At 25.8% G+C, this 12048-nt stretch overlaps 4 protein-coding genes across 5 annotated transcripts; 2 read left to right on the forward strand and 2 right to left on the reverse strand.

Moving 5' to 3' along the window:
* Positions 1–924: 924 nt before the first annotated feature.
* On the forward strand, positions 925–2296 carry LOC105363652 (cytochrome c oxidase subunit 5B, mitochondrial). Its single transcript, XM_011501400.1, has 3 exons — positions 925–1139; positions 1307–1389; positions 1912–2296. The coding sequence occupies exons 1-3, from the start codon at positions 1067–1069 to the stop codon at positions 2152–2154; spliced, it is 399 nt and encodes a 132-aa protein (XP_011499702.1). The 5' UTR covers positions 925–1066; the 3' UTR covers positions 2155–2296.
* Positions 2297–2851: 555 nt separating this feature from the next.
* On the reverse strand, positions 2852–6546 carry Pex13 (peroxisomal biogenesis factor 13). Its single transcript, XM_011501461.1, has 6 exons — positions 6472–6546; positions 5771–5894; positions 5112–5354; positions 4246–4493; positions 3884–4069; positions 2852–3252 (listed from the first exon to the last, which is right to left on the reverse strand). The coding sequence occupies exons 2-6, from the start codon at positions 5839–5841 to the stop codon at positions 2852–2854; spliced, it is 1149 nt and encodes a 382-aa protein (XP_011499763.1). The 5' UTR covers positions 5842–5894; positions 6472–6546.
* Positions 6547–6979: 433 nt separating this feature from the next.
* LOC105363654 (calcium and integrin-binding protein 1) lies at positions 6980–8186 on the forward strand. The gene is made up of 5 exons (XM_011501403.1): positions 6980–7055; positions 7207–7241; positions 7329–7576; positions 7829–8027; positions 8100–8186. Exons 1-5 carry the CDS (start codon positions 7005–7007, stop codon positions 8119–8121), a joined length of 555 nt encoding a protein of 184 aa, XP_011499705.1. The 5' UTR covers positions 6980–7004; the 3' UTR covers positions 8122–8186.
* Positions 7465–12033, reverse strand: LOC105363653 (oligosaccharyltransferase complex subunit ostc-B). Of its 2 annotated transcripts, XR_912926.1 has the most exons (6): positions 11858–12033; positions 9236–9526; positions 9085–9158; positions 8795–9012; positions 8640–8719; positions 7465–7543 (listed from the first exon to the last, which is right to left on the reverse strand). XR_912926.1 is itself a non-coding variant. In XM_011501402.1 (5 exons), exons 2-5 carry the CDS (start codon positions 9372–9374, stop codon positions 8701–8703), a joined length of 450 nt encoding a protein of 149 aa, XP_011499704.1. In that variant the 5' UTR covers positions 9375–9526; positions 11858–12033; the 3' UTR covers positions 8579–8700. The 2 variants fall into 2 exon arrangements, 1 of the variants encoding a protein (XP_011499704.1); XM_011501402.1 differs by lacking the exon at positions 7465–7543 and having other exon boundaries at positions 8579–8719.
* Between the last annotated feature and the right edge of the window lie 15 nt (positions 12034–12048).

A 12048-nucleotide genomic window follows, 5' to 3' on the forward strand; every position in this document is an offset into this window, starting at 1 on the left:
ACGTTATCATTATGTTGGTATGAATACGGTGGGAGCAAAATAAAAAAAAAAATTTTTATTTCAATACATGATTCATTAGTAAAGGGAGTAAGTCAATCCCAAAAATTGAAAATTTTACGCAATTAGTGTAAAATCAATCAATGTCAAATACTCATATAAAAATGTAAATAAAAACAAGATTTCTCAGTTTTTTTTTTAATTTTTTTTTATTTTTTTTTTTTTTTTTTTATTAGACTTTAGTTTTCAATACAATTTTTAAGTACTTATTCTATGAAGCTCTGATGAATATTAAACTAAAATAAATTAAAAGATATATTAAATAGTTTTAATAAGTTAGAACTGCTTGTAAGAAACTAATTGTCTAACGCATAATGTATGTATTTAATGTAAAAAGCAAAATTTCATTAAATACTAATTGATTTTAGTATTGATGTTTATAAAAAGTCTTATTGTTAAAAAGTAATAACTCAATTACAAATGAAGAATTAATGTCGAATAATTTTTATGAATGCGTGAAGAATATTTGGATGAAAAATGTATGCCAAATGAATGACCAAATCATAATGAAAAGCGAATCTTTAAATCCCAATATATTTTAGCAAATGTTTATACATTAGTATTACTTATACGTATATTTATTGAGTTACGAATAACGAAAGTCGAAATGTTACTGTTACCTTTGAAAAATCCATTTATTTAAAAAAGAAAAAATTATTAACATTGGCAAATATATAACGCTTGACTCTAGTTAAATCACCTAATTATTAAAAATTGTATGAAAAATTTTACGTTCGAATACGTATGCCGATAATAAGTAATTTGCTTTAACATTACATTCAAATTTAAAATCTTGTTAAGTAAATTTATTTCGAGCTATCGTTCTTGACTATTGACAAACATCAGTTAGTTGTTCGGTTAAAATAGCAGAAATCATCTATGATAAACTTCAGGTTTCGGTGTCTTCATCAGTCTTATAATATTCGCCAGAGTTTTGGGTTAATTTAGAAGAGTTAATATTCTTTAATATAATATTTTTAACAACGATTTTGTCAGGCTCCTCGAGAACATGGCATTTCTTTGTAGACGAGCAGTTTCTCAGATAGTTAAACGCTGTTTGCAAACATCTTGTAAATTAGGAAGTACGTAATCACGAAGTTTCATTGATCTCTGATTTTTGCCATGATTTCAAACAGTTTGTTCCCTTATATTATGTAATAAAGGAATTATAAATCTTTTCGAAAATCAATCCTTGCTACGAAAGCGATATTATTTTCCTGTTACTTTTAATAATTAATTTAATTTTTAGAAAAATTGAAATCACTCGAACATGGTGCTGGTATTTGTGGAAAGGAGAAGTACGAAAACACGAATTTAGAGACAGGATATGATGTTAGTATTTTTGGTTATTTTATTATTATCCCTTTATAAGTTTATTTGCAGTTTTTTTTTTTTTTTTTCGTATAATAATATTTGACAAGACAGAGTGTGCCGAGCTTGCCAAATCGAAATATAAGTAGATTTTAAAAAGTTTATTTCATTAATTATAAAATATTGTAAAAAATCTTCACGCAGAAAAATGATGTTAATTTATATTAAATGCATGTAAATAATTGATTTTCATTGCTACTGGAAGTTGTGAAATATATAAGAACTCTCGACTACATATTAGCTTTTAAATAATAAATTCACCACATTTATAATTATCAAAAATTCTATATTAAGAAAATTGACGTAATTTTTATTAACGTTTTACTGTTAAATTTTGAAGAACCTCTGTATGTAATAAAAAAAATAAATAAATAAATAAAAAAATAAAAAAATAAAATAAACAAAATAAAAAAAAAACAAAATAAGATTAAATAATTTTCTCAAGGTGAAAATAAATAATTTATTTCGTTGTTTTATATGTAGGATCCATTTGACACATTACCCAAAAAATTTGGACCAGGAACTAAAGAATGTCCGAATTTAGTTGGTAGCTTTTTTGAGAGTCGTTTAGTTGGATGTATTTGTAATGACGAAGAATTCGATATTAATTGGATGTGGCTTCATAAAGGCGAACCAAGACGTTGCGAATGTGGTCATTGGTTTAAACTTATTGAACGCGAATATACGTCACTTAAGTCGCCAGATACAACAGAATCACAAGGTTAATACATTAACATTAGATAATCATAAATATTTAGGAAGAAGAGGAAGTATTTACAATGCACATCTGCTCATCATTCTTGTTAAAAAGGATATTAATTTAGTATTTTCCTATAAATTATGGAAATAAAATGTATGTAATCCCTCTCTAAAATTCATTTTTATTGTAATAAAAATAAAATTATTTCAAATGTTAATCATAAATAATTTTATTAAAACATCATCAACATTAAATTACTCCTTCAAAAAATTTCTTATTAATAGAAATAATAATTGTATCAACAGTTTAAGACATTTATTATGACAATAGATAACAACCAAGTGAAATAATAGTAACAATATATTATATAAATTGTGTTATATTATAATAGTATATTATATAGTAATATAATATATTATATTATTATAGTATAATATTATCATAGTCCTATAAAACTAAGTCAGTATTTCAATCAGAAATACAAGTAATAAACGTGAATACAAATGATATCAAAATTTTTCCTAAAATTATCGATAATAAAATTGCTCCTATAAATCTCTAACCCTCTTTCTTCATCTACAAAATCATCCGATCTTTTATATGTACCAAACGCATAGAAATTTTACTAAGAATATGTACAAAAGTTACTTTTATATTTTTAAAACCATTATAACAGAAATTTGATGTTTTTTTTTTATTTCGAGAGCATAAAAATAATTTTGATTAATTATTTTCATTTTTCATTTCCGAAGTTTCTTTCATCTTCGATTTATTAAAACTGTCATTATTAATCTTATTAAGATCATCGACATTTTGACATTCTAAATCTTCATTTAGTGTCGAAGGTTGATGAGAATTTGTTGTTTGTGACTGAATGAACTCGGATTTCTTTTTTAATTGACCAACTATTGTAACATAATTTGAAGGAATCAATCCAACATTTATACTATCTGTAGCTCTTGACCATCCTGGTAAATTTTTTGGTTGTAATGTTTGAGGAGCTAGCCAGACCTTTTGACCAATTTTTAAAGGCAATTCTTCTGACGAAGCTGGTTTAAAACTGTAAAGCGCAGTTGCGGTATAAACTGCTTCTCCGCTTTCTAGCCATTCTTTTGGATTCTTAACTGTATAATACAAAAAATACATAAAGATAAATAATTTAATTGTTAACAAATTTTGATCCGTGCATATTATTATAAATAAAAAGAACTTAAATTATAATTGATATGATTTATCGATAGGAATATTATATCATATAGTTCATTAAATTTTTTTAACAATTAATGCTCATATTTCAAATCGTGTAATTTATATAAATTTAAATGATCGTTCATAATAAAAGTTTTTATTTTACTGATAAAAAAACTGATACGTTTTAACATAAACATATAATTAATGAAATAAATAAACTAAATTTCTCTTGTAATGTCAAAAAATTTATCATATCATTGATATTATTGGAAAGCAATTGTAATAATAACTAATAATATATGCTTTCGTTAAAATTCAAATGAATATTAAAAATGATTGAAAAAATGATTTTTAATATAGTATTATATTTATATGTACGTTAATAATTGTATGTTAAATTATTAAAATTATACTATCATTTAGTTTTATATTATATAAATATTATTATCAAATATTTATATTTGTATATTATTATGTATATTTGGTATAATATATACATTACCAAATATAATAAAGTTTTTGTGGCTTGTATTTATGTATTTAAAAAATAAGTAAAAAATTTACCATCAATGCTCATGTTTTTTGAATTATGTACTAATTTGTGAATTATATATGGCGTAGCAAAAAGAATGCTTAAAAATAAGAAAATTGGCCACGACGATGTTCCTGGTTGTTCTGAATGTCCATTCATAATTTCTGAAATTGTTTCTCTCCATAAAATTTCACTATTTGTATCTTGATTTCTTAATCCTAAATAAAATATAGTATCATGAACTAAATAAATTTTGATAGATAATGAATACTAAATCTAGTAAGAGTATTTAGTATATTAAAGGTAATATTATAATTAATAAATTATATATATATATATATATATATATATATATAAAAATATATTAAAATTATAAATAATGTACAATTCATACCAAGTGTATATTTTATCTTCCAATATAACCATTTTAAAAAACGTATTAAGGCAAAATTATTCAAAAGTTGTCTTAACATTAATCTTAATTTCCCAACATTTTCAGCTACTCCTAATATAGCTCGAAATGAACTGGTCATAGCAAAAAATGTTGATTCTAACATCATTGTTACAGATGAAAATGTATGAACCATTGTTTCTATTGATTGAAATGCTGGTCTTGTACTTTCTTCAGCATATTGTACAAATCTAGGTATATAAAATTATGATAAAATTATTTTAAATTCACTGCACTTTCATTTTCATACTAAAAGTATAGAATATATAGTTTTTTTTTTTTTTTTTTAATAAAATTTTAATAATAAGTAAGTATAAATATAATAAACGATTAAAACGAATAACACCCTTTAAAAAATATTATAATGGCTTATAATTACTATTATAATTATTTTACATATATATATTAAATTTAATACTATTTATTACTTAATATGTACATATATGTTATCATTTGATATTTTATTCAATTGTAATTATATTAAATCACGAATAAAAGGTATAATAAAGAAATTAAGTAGTAAATAAAATGAAACATTATCGAAACTTATGTGAAAATTGTTCTTGTTATTAAATCTACTAACATGAATTTAAATTTAAAACCATTACAATGAAATACATTATTTCTTTCATTTTTGAATTTATCCTGCATTTCATAAATAGGCCTGCACAATATTTAATAATTATTCAATAAATTTTATTAAAATATTGTTTATAAATTTTACGAAAATTATTAATATTATATAATTATTTTTAAATAAGTAGCTTCAATCACATGGTAATAATTAAATAAATTAATAAGTAAACTACCTATTTTCCACATCCCCGCTTGGGCCACTCCATTGATTTTGACCATACAATGAATATCCCGGATAAGGTCCCATACTCCCATATCTGTTCATACCCATGTTATTCCAACCTGATCCATATCCGTAACCACCCATATAAGATCCAAATGGATTATAAGTCTGGTATGAAGACATTGGTCTACGCGGTGGTAATGGTGGTGAATTTATAGAAACACCAGCGCTGCCTCCAACTGGCTGGCCAATTCTGCATATAATAAAAAGTGTATAGATAAAAGTACTTAATTATGTACAACAATATATTTATAATACTTATATAATTTTTATTTTAAAATTGATAAAATTAAAAACTTTTCTTAAATTATTATGATATATGAATAGAATTATAGGAATTTATAACGAACGAGTTCATTCAAGTTGAATTAATTTTTGTATGTATAAAATCAAATTGTATCTTAAATAGATAAATAAATAATTAAGCTGAAATTACTTGCACTTATATATTTTGTATAATAAATATTTTAAATTACTTTCAATATTAATTAACAATTTTTATTATTTTTATTTTCTAGAAAATTCTTGTTGATTTAAAATTTCTATTATATTATATTTAATAATTATTTAGTATAAAAAATTTGTCCTATTAATTTTATGAATATTTACCCATCCATAATATTTGGAGAGTTACGAAATTGTGTTGAACCAAGGGCATTCGTTCTTTGTTGATTCATCATGTTTTGTTTTGGATTTAATGTATAGGGGATCAAATGAATCTGTTTAAACAACGCTTTAAACAAAAAGTATTTGTTAACTTTTTATTAAAAATATTAATTATTTTAGCAATAACCATAGATCCAGTGCTACGTATGTAAAACAGTATATGTAAATACTCTCTGTAATCATGGAGTTTATCTAATTTTGTCTTATCAGGTTGGTAAAATTTATCTTAAAATAATTTAGTTATTATACGCATTAAAATAATATATTTGGAAAACTACCTACAATACATTGTTATTTGCAACGACACATTATTATTTTAGTTTATTGTTAAATTTCCATTATTTTTTCTTGCAGGTTATTCTGCATAAAATATTAGAATTCTTTTAAATAAAAATTGTTATAATATCGAACATTAAATAATCTGTAAATACTATTATTGATAATGTAAAAAAATTAATACACAGTACGCGTACTCTGCCGTATTATAAATGATTAACGTAAATTTATACGTATACTCACATCAGTCTTCATCTTCTTTCATCTTCGCGCAGTGTTTTTTTTTTATTATTTGTTACAAAAATTTATAATATGCAATAGTTTTTACAAAAAAATTACCTATATGTACTGATGAATAAAAAACTAACCTGTTTTATTTACTCGGTAAACTCAAGCTAATTCTCAAGTATTAAGAATCGGAGTAAGGAATCGAGTTCACGGGAGGAGTTGATTTAGTTTAGTTTACCACTTGGACGTTTTTCTTCAAGAGTCTTCTTTGCTATAGTTAATGTTCCGAGCAGCAATAGTGAAAGTCGGAAGTATGGTGACACATTATCGCTAGCAGACTAACTCACACATATGAGCAACAATACGTGGAATGTTATGTGCTGCCTTTCTACGCGCATTTCCCTTTTAGCAATTAGTTAAAAATTCACACACCGTAAGGATGAATAACAGTCGTAAGGCAAAATAAAAGCTCAATTCTTTAAATATTTAAAGCTACAATGCATAATGTAAATTATGCTTCGTCATGCTTATTAATTGGTGAAAATTAGCCAACCAATTGCAAATATACCGTATTATTACATTCTACGTCTTCGTAAAAATTACATTAAAAGTTTATTTTAATAGAAGAGAAATTTCTCATGTATGTAACATAGAGTGTGAAATAAATTTTGCAATGGGGGCAGGAAAGAGTCAATTCACCGAAGAAGAACTTCAAGATTATCAGGTTAAAATTTCTATAATGAATTCTATTAGTTTTCAAAGTACACTCAACAATTACTAAATATTTCATCTTTCTGTATTAATTGCTAAGAAATTATTCACAAGTAGTACTATTTTAAACTTGATTGATACTTGATATTTTTAAATAATTTCAGGATTTAACATATTTTACCAAGAAGGAAGTATTATAGTAAGTATTTAATTACAAATACAATTTATACATATGTAATTTATATGTGGTAATTATAGAAATATTAATGTTCTTTAATGACTTTAGCGCGCATCAAAAGTTCAAAGCTCTTGCTCCAGAAAAAGTTGGGCATAATAGAAATGCAAAATTGCCAATGTCTAAGATTTTACAATACCCAGAACTAAGAGTAAATCCATTTGGTGATAGAATTTGTAAAGTATTCAGTTCCAGTCAAGATGGTGATTGTACGTTTGAGGACTTTTTAGATATGATGTCTGTTTTTAGCGACGCTGCTCCCAAAGCTGTAAAAGCAGAACATGCATTTAGAATATTCGGTTAGTAATTAATTTAATTGGCTTTTTTTTAATTGTCTTTATAAATATTTTATGAATAAGACAAAAAATAAAATTTTAGATAAAACAAACTGCGGACATGATATTGTTACTTTTGTATTTTTCATTTCAAAGAAAAATTGCTTTTATTTTTTTTTTTTTTTTTAATTAATGAATAATTCAAATATATTAATATTAACCAGTTGTCTATGTATGATAGATTTGATTTTGATAGATTAAACTTTATTTTAATAGATTTTGATGGGGATGACATGTTAGGGATTGGTGATTTACGTCAAGTTGTTGATAGATTGACTGGAAGTCAACGACTAAACGAAGGGGATATGCAACAACTCATTCAATATTTACTTGAAGAAGCTGACTTAGATGACGATGGATCGCTAAGCTTCGCTGAATTTGAACATATAATTGAAAAAAGCAGTGATTTTTCAAAGTACAGTACAAGTACTTAAATGTGACCTGGACTCTCAACATTAATTTTCATATGTCACTTTTTATGTTGCAGAACTTTCCGAATACATTTATAAAAAATGTATACAATTATATATGAAACGATGCATAGATAAATTAAAAGACTGAATATACTAGTTAGAACAAAGTAATCTAATTCATAGTGAAATATATACTTATTATAATAGAAGTTTATCAAGATTTAAATGATAAATAAAAAGACTAATAAATAAAATTTATTATACTTATAGAAATTTAACACAGAGTAATATAATGTACATTCATATTTAGCATATTCTACAATTATAGAACTTTCACATGGATTAAATATAATTGCTTGTTTATATTAATAAAATTATAGTATAAAATGTGTTTTTTATATTTCTAAGATTATTTAAATAAATATTTTTTTTTTTTTAATGCATATGGTTTATATTATATTTAAAATTAAAAAATTAATATTCGTGTATACACAAATATTAAAATTCAATATTTGAGACGTTGATTAAAAATGTTGGAAAAATAATGCGAGTCTTATTGTACTACGTTTGTATTCTGTATCAAAATATAATATCAGTATTCTCGTAAGATATACTTTTACTTATATGTCCTATTACTGTTTGAAAATGCCATTATTTTCATCAATACTTTTAATATTACGATTGTAGATATCCCCTGTAAATGAAAAAAAAATTGAATATATTAATATAACTTTTATAATGATTAAAATAACTCTAAATTTGTACTCACGGAAGCTTCATACGCATAAAAATCCAACAAGTAGTAAAAGATACCAGAACACTAATAAATCCTACACTAATTAATAGTATCCTAGTAAGTTTAGGCATAGATGGACTATGCGTTTGATCGAGAATTATAAAACCCAGACCTCCTAATGTAAAAAGAAAACTTGATGCTAAACCTTCCATGATATATTGTCCGTTTACTCTGTATGGCATAAATGCTACCTATTTCAACAAAATTATAAGTTAAAATAATGCAAGTAAAGAAATTCTGGATAAAAATTAAACAAAATTTACAGGTCGACTATGGCCATGTTCGTCGGTTGTAGAACCAACACTAGGTGGTTCTAAAATAACATCGTATATGATACCTAAAATAAATATAACATAATTAAATCTTTCGTTACAATAATAGATGATTACGATAGATAACTTCATAATAATTCACCTCCCGTCATTAAAAAGTAGGAGAGCAACACCATAGAGAAAACCACCATTGCACTCGGTTTTACAAAGAATGATGGTTTTTTTAATTTAAGATTTGGTACCTCTAATACATAAAATGGTAATCGATATAAGAAATTCATTTTGCTTGTTGTGTAACTTTGATTGTACGTTAGATTAGAATTGCGAGTTCAATATTATACTTTATAGGTTAAAAACGTTCTCCTGATAACTAAAAGAGACCCGGTATATTGACATTTGACACGTATATTCTCTTCAACGTTTACCTACGCATCTACAAATATAAGAAATTTCGATATTAAAATATTAATTTATACTTAAAATTTATCGAGTGATATATTTCTGATGAATATTTCACAGCAAATGTAGTGCTTTATAAAGTTATACAATTTCCTTTGGCATGCGTAAATTATAATTTACATAAATAATAAATTTCATTATACTAGACTTATAGTCAATATGAGAATGACAAATGAAAATTATCTTTTGTAAAGTACTCAAATTTTAAAAGATGGTATTATCCAAATTTAAATGCCAGCAGGGCTTCAATATCAACGGGTATTTTTCTTTTTACATTAAAAAAACTGACCCAGCATAATTTAATAAAAGTGTAAACATTTAACGCCTAACGATAAGCAGTAAAATTGCCATAATTTATCAATATGCCGTGGTGAGTTCTTCAATTAACGGTTATAGTATAAAGTTATAATATAACTTAACTAGAAGTATAAAGATGATAAATTAAAATTGTATAGGACTATTGACACCATTCCAGTTCAATAAAATTCAAACATAATGTAGTATACGTACAAAATTCAAAACAAGATTGAATATCAATTGCTACTATAAATCTATAAATATCATTTTCAACTTAACAATAGCTCTTGTGATTATTCTAATACCTATTGTTCTTAGGATGGACAGGAGAACAGAGAGAGAGAGAGAGAGAGAGAGAGAGAGAGAGAGAGAGAGAGAGAGATCCAAGATTTGAATACTTCTTTAAATAATGAGTTTTATGTAATTCAATTTTATGGTTATTAAATTTTAAAAATTTTGAAAAATGTCAAAGTTTCAGCAAGAATAATTCTACGAAAAATTTTACAAAAATTTAATCTAAAATTATATATTTTAAATTATATCAATTTATTATTAATTGCTTAGCCGTGCCGTTAAAATTAATGCTATTACTTAAAAACACAATCTTTTTTTTATTTTTTTTTTTTATTATTATTATATTAATTCTACACTAATTCTTAAAGTCAAGAAAAATTTAACATCGTCGAGTTGTGATGTTTAATAAAATCGTGTTAATAAAATATACGAGTTGTATTCAATTTATTAAATTAAATATTACAAATACTAGTTTCGAAAAACGTACTTTAACCGTTTATTTCTAATTTAAAAAAAAAAGTCTTAATCATGAATAACATTTTTAAAAGTAGTTCTTGATATTAAATTGATAATTCGAGCTAAAGTTGCTGACAAGTACGGGTATCGATCATTGTTATTCCTACATATCAACTTTTCTTTAAACGTACTCTTCATTTGTCTCTTTCCTTTGAAATTTCGTGCATCCAACTTTCCATGAGAATTATTGGGAGTGGCGTGCGGAGCACAGTGCGGTTAAGAATCCGTGTTTCACAAATATTATGACGACTAGCGTTTTCGGCTTCTGCTTGAAATCGATGCGGTGCGGCTGAATATTGTCGGTACTTAAAAATAAAAATTGAAGAAATCGGTATAAGCAAAAGTCATTGATGTCGAGTCTATTATCCAGGATTATCTAAGGTACAATTATTTGACATGGATATTGGATTTTCGTGTCGGACAATCAAGAGTATCGACAAAAGGAAAATTGCACGCATCAAATTTTTATTTAATATTGATTTTTCTATGGCATATAGCATTGATATTTTTAATCTGTAGTCTCTGGAATGGAAAATATAAATAATAAAGGGCGCAATTTCAGAGAAGTATTTCGATTCAACGACATTATGCATTAAATAGTTTAAATCGGAATTTGTCGATAAACATATCGTATATACCATCTATTATAATAATGCTGATTTTCAAACGATTTTTCATTATAATTCTTTGTCTGCTGACAGCATTGTTAAAGTTCTGTTAAATGCAGGTTCGGAATTAAAAAACAAAAAAAAATTTCATCAATTTTTCCTTTGATTTTTACAATTTGATACGCATGAAATCGCTTTAAAAAGTCGTGACGAATGTGTCGGCACATGCGTTAAGTCAAGTCATGACCGACATTGGATTACTTGTCTCTATAAGTTACAAACTCATTCGCTATCCTTATCCAATGAAATATGCAATGCACATCATCTAGCTCGTATCTCTACAACTTAGGCGCATTAAGCTGTCCTTGTCTCGCGAGCGCAATACTAGCTAGTAACCAGTTGGTAGGTTAGGTTGGTAGGTAGGTAAATAGGTAGGCAGATAAGTAGTTAGATAGGTAGACATTTAGCGAACGGTGGAGAATTAAGTACTGTCCGCAGGATGTACAGTATAGTCTGTACAGTATGCGTTAAAAGACGAGATGATTAGGAAACGTCAATGTAACGTTCCTGCAACGAGGCGTAAAACTTACGAATCAAACACGCGCGTTCCTTTTCGTTAAACGGCGATGTGCGGCGTGTTTTTTTTCCGATTTTCCTCCACGTCAGTCAACGCTAATGCTGCTGTCGTGCCTGCTGGCGTAAAGTGTCAGTGAGCTCGTGGGGACTGGGAAACACACGTCAAGGGTGGTCCGATGTTGGTTGGCATGCATATAATACAGAA

This window comes from Ceratosolen solmsi, unplaced genomic scaffold, assembly GCF_000503995.2.
Source record: "Ceratosolen solmsi marchali unplaced genomic scaffold, CerSol_1.0 scaffold3, whole genome shotgun sequence".
Lineage (NCBI taxonomy): Eukaryota > Metazoa > Arthropoda > Insecta > Hymenoptera > Agaonidae > Ceratosolen > Ceratosolen solmsi.

Bases quoted from the DNA above. Each gene is read 5' to 3' on its own strand.
- LOC105363652 (XM_011501400.1), top strand. From the start codon at position 1,067: ATGGCATTTCTTTGTAGACGAGCAGTTTCTCAGATAGTTAAACGCTGT. The intron at 1,140-1,306 runs GTACGTAATCAC...TTTAATTTTTAG, and splicing joins AACATCTTGTAAATTAGGAA to AAAAATTGAAATCACTCGAA. The intron at 1,390-1,911 runs GTTAGTATTTTT...TTTTATATGTAG, and splicing joins ATTTAGAGACAGGATATGAT to GATCCATTTGACACATTACC.
- Pex13 (XM_011501461.1), bottom strand. From the start codon at position 5,841: ATGATGAATCAACAAAGAACGAATGCCCTTGGTTCAACACAATTTCGT. The intron at 4,070-4,245 runs GTATGAATTGTA...TATTTTATTTAG, and splicing joins GAAGATAAAATATACACTTG to GATTAAGAAATCAAGATACA. The intron at 3,253-3,883 runs GTAAATTTTTTA...TGTATTATACAG, and splicing joins AAAAAACATGAGCATTGATG to TTAAGAATCCAAAAGAATGG.
- LOC105363654 (XM_011501403.1), top strand. From the start codon at position 7,005: ATGGGGGCAGGAAAGAGTCAATTCACCGAAGAAGAACTTCAAGATTAT. The intron at 7,242-7,328 runs GTAAGTATTTAA...TAATGACTTTAG, and splicing joins ACCAAGAAGGAAGTATTATA to CGCGCATCAAAAGTTCAAAG. The intron at 7,577-7,828 runs GTTAGTAATTAA...TTATTTTAATAG, and splicing joins ACATGCATTTAGAATATTCG to ATTTTGATGGGGATGACATG.
- LOC105363653 (XM_011501402.1), bottom strand. From the start codon at position 9,374: ATGAATTTCTTATATCGATTACCATTTTATGTATTAGAGGTACCAAAT. The intron at 9,159-9,235 runs GTGAATTATTAT...TATTTATTTTAG, and splicing joins CTACTTTTTAATGACGGGAG to GTATCATATACGATGTTATT. The intron at 9,013-9,084 runs GTAAATTTTGTT...TTGTTGAAATAG, and splicing joins AACATGGCCATAGTCGACCT to GTAGCATTTATGCCATACAG.